The sequence below is a fragment of the Nycticebus coucang genome, chromosome 6 (assembly GCF_027406575.1).
Source record: "Nycticebus coucang isolate mNycCou1 chromosome 6, mNycCou1.pri, whole genome shotgun sequence".
NCBI lineage: Eukaryota > Metazoa > Chordata > Mammalia > Primates > Lorisidae > Nycticebus > Nycticebus coucang.
This window is the reverse complement of record NC_069785.1, coordinates 99,673,519-99,679,518: the sequence shown is the minus strand read 5'-3', so window position 1 is coordinate 99,679,518 and position 6,000 is coordinate 99,673,519. Positions and strand designations below refer to the sequence as shown.

The 6,000-nt window shown below is 47.9% G+C and overlaps 1 protein-coding gene and 1 non-coding gene across 7 annotated transcripts in view; one reads left to right on the top strand and one right to left on the bottom strand.

The window, feature by feature from the left end:
• Window positions 1-704: 704 nt before the first annotated feature.
• SLC28A1 (solute carrier family 28 member 1) overlaps window positions 705-6,000 on the bottom strand; it is a 68,380-nt gene continuing 63,084 nt past the window's right edge. For all 6 annotated transcript variants that reach the window (XM_053594490.1, XM_053594492.1, XM_053594491.1 and 3 more), the window contains 4 exons: window positions 2,643-2,724; window positions 1,819-1,917; window positions 1,592-1,703; window positions 705-1,331 (listed from right to left, as the gene is read on the bottom strand). In XM_053594490.1, coding sequence (XP_053450465.1) covers window positions 1,259-1,331; window positions 1,592-1,703; window positions 1,819-1,917; window positions 2,643-2,724 — 366 coding nt within the window. In that variant the 3' untranslated portion in view covers window positions 705-1,258. The remainder of the gene's footprint in view (window positions 1,332-1,591; window positions 1,704-1,818; window positions 1,918-2,642; window positions 2,725-6,000) is intronic.
• On the top strand, window positions 3,676-3,780 carry LOC128589401 (U6 spliceosomal RNA). The gene has a single exon (XR_008380991.1). It is a non-coding gene; the product is annotated as a U6 spliceosomal RNA (small nuclear RNA).

The following is a 6,000-nucleotide window of genomic DNA, read 5'->3' as shown; positions in this document are numbered from 1 at the left end:
CCGGAAAATGAGGACTGAGATGGGACCAGCACAGGCATGAAGGAGACGGGATTCCAAAAAGAAAGGCAGTGGAGGGTGCCAGGCCTGACCTGCTGGAGCAGAGGGCTTGGACTGGGGAGGAAAGGTAGGGAAAGGAGGCAAGAGCAAGCTGTATACGAGACCCTCTAGCCCCCGTAGCCCAGCAGAGAGGTTGGAGCGACAACCTCTATGGAGGTTCAGACCCTGCCTTTCCAGCTGTGTGATTTTAGGCACGATACTTAACCTGCTGGGGCCTCTGGAGCCACATGGCCTGGGCTCTATGGAGCCCAGGCTCTATGGAGCCACATGGCCTGGGTTCAGACCCTGCCTTTCCAGCTGTGTGATTTTAGGCACGATACTTAACCTGCTGGGGCCTCTGATTCCTCAGCTAGGGATAATGATAGTACCTCCCTCATGGGGTGTCATAAGGATGGAGTTACATTATATAAGGCACTGACAACAGAGCCATGTAAATGTCCCCCAGGATCACAATTATGTAAAGTAGCTTGAACATTAGTCCATATTTACCAAATTGTATTTGGTAAATATGAATTGAAACCTTCAATTCAGAGAACTTTCCATCAAAAAAGTTCTTATGTTTGAATGAACTTGGTAAAACCCTTATATCTACGTCAAGCTCTGATAAGTCCACAGTTAAAAAAACAAAACAGAATTAAAGCCCCAAATAATCCTGTCCAACTTTATTTAACCCAGCGTTTTCCAAATATAGTGGATCATGGAAGTCTCTGAATACCTTGTGGGACCGTGTTCCACAGGACATCAGTTTGGGAAGTGCTATGGTGGAAGGCAGTGAGGAGGGGAGTCTTTGAAAATAGAGAAAGGGATCTCCAGGAGACAGCAGTGGACAGGGAAGCCTGCAGAGAGTCCAGAGTCCAGGAGGGGAGAAGGGAGGATGCTTTGGTGTGGGGCCCACAACAGAGGGGAAAGGTGTGTGTGAGGGACTCAAGGAGAGGAGAAGGCAGAGGACCAGGGTGCTGTTTAGATGTGGAGGAGAAACAGAAGGAGGCAGAGGTGAGCCTGAAAATTTACGTTGGGGGAGCTAGGCAAATGGGGGTGCTGAGAGAAGTGCCCACTCACTCCATTACCTCTTCCCAGCTGTGGGACTTTGGAGGTCTAAGCCTTGTGGCTTCCCTGAGCAGGGGCCTGGGCAGGGGAAGATGGGGACAGATGCTTCCTGGAGAAGAGCAGCTCTCAGAAGGCACAAGGACGTCTGTCCCCACTATGCACAGACCGTGTGGTTGTAAAATCGACAGCAGTTGTCCAGGGCTTCTGGGCCCAACTCCGGGCTGATGCTGAAAAGCAAGCACAGGCTACAGTGTGAGCTGCAGGCCTAGCTCTGCTGGTCTCTGACGTGTCTTGGCCAGGTTACTTCCTGTCTCTGGTCTGCCCTCCCTCTTCACGTCTGGTCCTCCAGCCTTCATCTCCTCCTCCCCTGGCCATACCAGCTGTAGCCATGACATTTCTACCCGTGTTCTGATACCAAAGTCATCCCCAGGCACGCGGGCCTTCTGTGCCCCTGTGGCCCTGTGGCCCCACGCCCTGGCCCCCTCACCTCTGGAAGGCCTTGTGGCAGCACTGATACACCTCAAAGTTGCTGCTGCTGAGCGCTGTGTTTAGGAGGGATGTGCAGTTGACCTCGGGCTCCCTGGGCACATAGAGGACCCCTGTGGAGGGAGAGTGGCTGGTGAGCAAAGCCCCGCACCTGACCAGGTCTGGAGACCAGCCAGAAGTCAAGGCTTCAAGGCCCCAAGTCCTGCCCACCCCATGGCCTGCACTCACCTGCCACGCAGGCATTCACCAGGGACACACAGGCCCCAGTGAACAGCGCCCGGAGCACGATCTGGGAGAAGTCGCTCTTCCGTTGGGGGGCCATGGAGGCTGCAAAGGAACAGGAGGGCTGGGAGCCCAGGAAGTCACACACCTCTCTGTCTACCTACTATGGCTCTGGCTATGTCTGCTGACCTCCCTTCCTCTTCTGGGTGGCCAGGGGACAGTTGTTGTCTTCCTAGCTGCTTGATGAATTTGGGAGCCTTTTTGGCCTGTCTGGGACCCCTAGGTAATGTACCACACCTCCCCATACGCCATCAGCAGCAGGTCCAGGAAAAGACACTGGTTTTTGAGTCAGGCAGACTGGGGATTAAACACAGGCCAAGCCATTTACTAGCTGAGTGTCTTGGGCCATCACTTCATCTCTCTAAGACTCCATTTCCTTCTCTGTAAAATGAGATGATTATACTACCAGGCTGGTGGCCAAGAGTGGAAATGTTCATCGTAAGGAGCTGAGAACTGTGCTGAACCTTCCTCCAGGTCCCATCATACCTGCCTTCCTGTCCATCGAGCTTGTGGGGAAAGGTAGGCCAAAGCCTCAGGGGATAAGCCCGCATCACATCTCCTGTCCCCAAGCATAGCCTGCTAGGCCAAGGCGCTAACTTCCTGGGCACCTCCAGCCATAGAGAACCACAGGATTCCAAGGCTGGGAGGAACCTCCATGGTTCCTTGTTCAGGCCCTGACTCAGACAAACCAGACAACTGAGACCCACAGGTCCCCAGAAAGTTCAAGCCCCCAACTCTCCTGGATGTTAGGGAGGCACCGCAGGACTTACTCAGGCCTCCCAGCATTATCCCAATGGAGCTGAAGTTGGCAAATCCACAGAGGGCAAATGTCGTGAGCACTTCTGCCCTGACCTGAAAGCACACAAGATGGGTGAGGGGGGCTGCCCTCAGCACTCAGACAGGCGGGACACCCCTGGGCTCTCATGCAGGGCACCCCTGGGCTCTCTGTGTCCTGTGCTTCCCCTTCTGGGCCTTGCACTCCCCCCATGTCCTCGTCTCTCATCCCCATTGTCCTATTCACCAGCCTTTATGGGTGTTATTCAGGCTACTTAGTCCCTCACTTTGGCTCTGCTGAGTGTGCTCTGTTCCTTGACACTCAGGAGCCCTGTGCTTCTGGCCATGGCCAGGGCTCTGAGTCTGAGAGCTGCCCTGGTGAGAGAGGAAGGCATTTGGAGCCTAGCCATCCTGGTTTCTAGGTTTGTCTCCCAATTATCAGCTTGAGCAAGTCATTGACCTTTTAAAGTTTTACCTTCTGCATCTGAAATGTGGGAATTATGATAGTTCTTGCCAGTCAGGGTTGTCATAAGGATCATATCATGTATGGGAAACACCAGGTATAGAGTGGGTGTTTAAATAAGGCAGTGCTTCCCTTTTGTTCTGAGCAGTTGTTTAATTTCCCAGAAATAAGTCTTTAGAACCAAAATGAAACAATTTGAAAAAAATTTTTTTTTGGTTTAGAACTATACCTCACACCATATCCAACATTAACTCTAGATCATTGAAGCAGATAAATATTAATATTTTGAGCATCAAAATGATAGAAAATATAGGATAATCACAGTAGTTACAAGGTAGTGTTATTACTCTCAATTTAGAGAAAAGCAAAGTGAGTCTCAGAAAGGGTAAGGACATTCGCACAGCAAGAAGGTGACTGTGTTAAAATTTGAACTCAGTTTTGTCTGACTCCAAATCTCATGGTCTTAACTACTGCATCATATGGTCTCAGGAATTTAACACTTACCAAATAACTTTCTAGGTTTAGAAATAATAGAAGGAATCACAAAGGAAAAGCTTTGGTGTAAAAATCTGTGTTAAAAAATTCTTTGCTCACTTTGGAACAATACAGAGAAGATTAGAATGGCCCCTGTACAAGGATGATACGCAAATTCATGAAGATTCTATATTTAAAAACAAACAAAAGAATCCCCATACACTAAACGGAGGGGAAAAGAAAAGACAAGAAAAATGTGTCAAAAAAGAAAAAATAGAACAGAAAAGGGTTAACATCTTTGTTACATAGTTTAGACAAAAATTATTGGAAAAATATTAAGGCACCTGTACCTCAGTTTCTTCACCTATAATTGTGCTCCCTATAACAGAGTGAGTGATCTTAAAATGCAAAACATTAAGTCTTAAGTGCATTCCTGCTCCCTGTGCACCACTCTCACAACCCCTGCCTGGCTGCGTGTCTCTGCTCTACACAACCACTAGATGTTCAGCCTCAGGCCTCTTCCTTGGCTGGAACCTTCTTCCCGGTTTCTCCTGGCTGCCCCTCCTCCTCCCTCCAGATCTTAGCCTAAAGGCCACACTGCAGGGAGATCTCTTAGGACCAATTCAGCCAAGGAAGTCTCCTCTGCTTTCTTGTGCTTTTCTTTTCTTTTTTTTTTTTTTTGTAGAGACAGAGTCTCACTTTATTGCCCTCGGTAGAGTGCCATGGCGTCACACAGCTCACAGCAACCTCCAGCTCCTGGGCTTAGGCTATTCTCTTGCCTCAGCCTCCCGAGCAGCTGGGATTACAGGCACCTGCCACAACGCCCGGCTATTTTTTTGTTGTTGTTGCAGTTTGGCCGGGGCTGGGTTTGAACCTGCCACCCTTGGCATATGGGGCCAGTGCCCTGCTTACTGAGCCACAGGTGCCGCCCATCTTGTGCTTTTCTTCATAGAACTTACTACAAATTGTGGTTATTTTATTTTTTTTTATTCCTTCTGTTTATTGTGTTTTTGTCTGTGTCTCTCATAAGATATAAGTTCCATGAGAGCAGAGACCATGTCTGTTTAATTGCCCTCTTTCTTTCTTTCTTTCTCTCTCTCTCTCCCTCCCCCCCTTCCCTCCCTCCTTTCTTTCTTCCTTTCTTTCTATCTACCTTTCTTTCTTCCTTCTCTCTCTCTCTTTCTCTCTCTCTTTCTTTCTAGACAGCCTGTTGCCCAGGCTAGAGTGCAGCGGCTTCATCACAGCTCACTGCAGCCTTGAACTCCTGGGCTCAAGTGATGCTCCCTCTTCACCTTCCCAAAGTGCTAAGATTACACACCTGAGCCACTGTCCCTGGCCTAATTCCCCTTTTTATCCCTAGTGCCTAGCAGGTAAGTGGTCTCAACAAATATGTACGTCCTGAAGGAATGAAGATTCTAAAAACAACCCTGAAAAGACATGCCTTCTACTGCCTCTGAAGAAGGGGTGAGACCAGAGCTGAGGGTAAGGAGTAAGAACAGACTTGTGCATTTTACTTCACACAATCTATTTTTTTAACTAAAAAAAAGTACATTTCTTTGCCATTTAAAAAATAATCCAAAAAACAAGAAAAAAAAATTTCTGTTAACAGTTTCCAGTCACCAAAGTAATTCGAACTATTATAAAACAATGAGCTATTTTATTTGCTCATGAAAGTAGCAAGACTTGTTTTTAAAAAGAAGCTATTTGATCCTGTTTAGTTTGTGGTGAAATAAATGCTCGCAGGCATAGCTGGTGCCTGTGATTTTCAACTGCCGCAACCCTTTGAGGAAGTTACTGGCAGCAGCCACACAAGGACCCGTGTGTGAGTCAGTCAGCCCACATCTGGGGACACTCCTGCAGGGAAGATTCAAGAAAAGGGAAAAGTTCTACGCACAAAGATATTCAACATTGTGGATAACAGTCACGGAATGGAATTAATCTGAATGGCCCAACAGCAGAGGGGTTGGTTGACTACATTAAGACACATGTATCAAAAATGATGCATAACTCTAGGTAGAAAAAAACTGGCTACAACATAGCGTGGATGATATAACAGCAATGACGTAAACACTCTCTTAAAGAGAATGGAGGAAAATGTATGAAATAATAATAGTTGTTATTTTAGATTGTGAGATTACGGGTAAGTTTTTCATTCTCAATAATGTAACTAGAGTGGGATTAAAGATGGCGGCCGAGTAACAGCTTCCCTGCAACTGGGAACAGCGAGTCTGGGGAGACAAGACTCCAGGCATCTCTGGCCGGTGGGATCTGCCTATAATCATCCCTTTGAGGATACAGGGAGCCAGCAAGGGACTCCTGGACCCCAAGAGGAGGATAAAAACAGTGGTAAACTGGCAAGTGGTTGCATGTGTTCCATTGACCTAATCACGCCGGCAACCGTAAGTACAAGCAGCAGT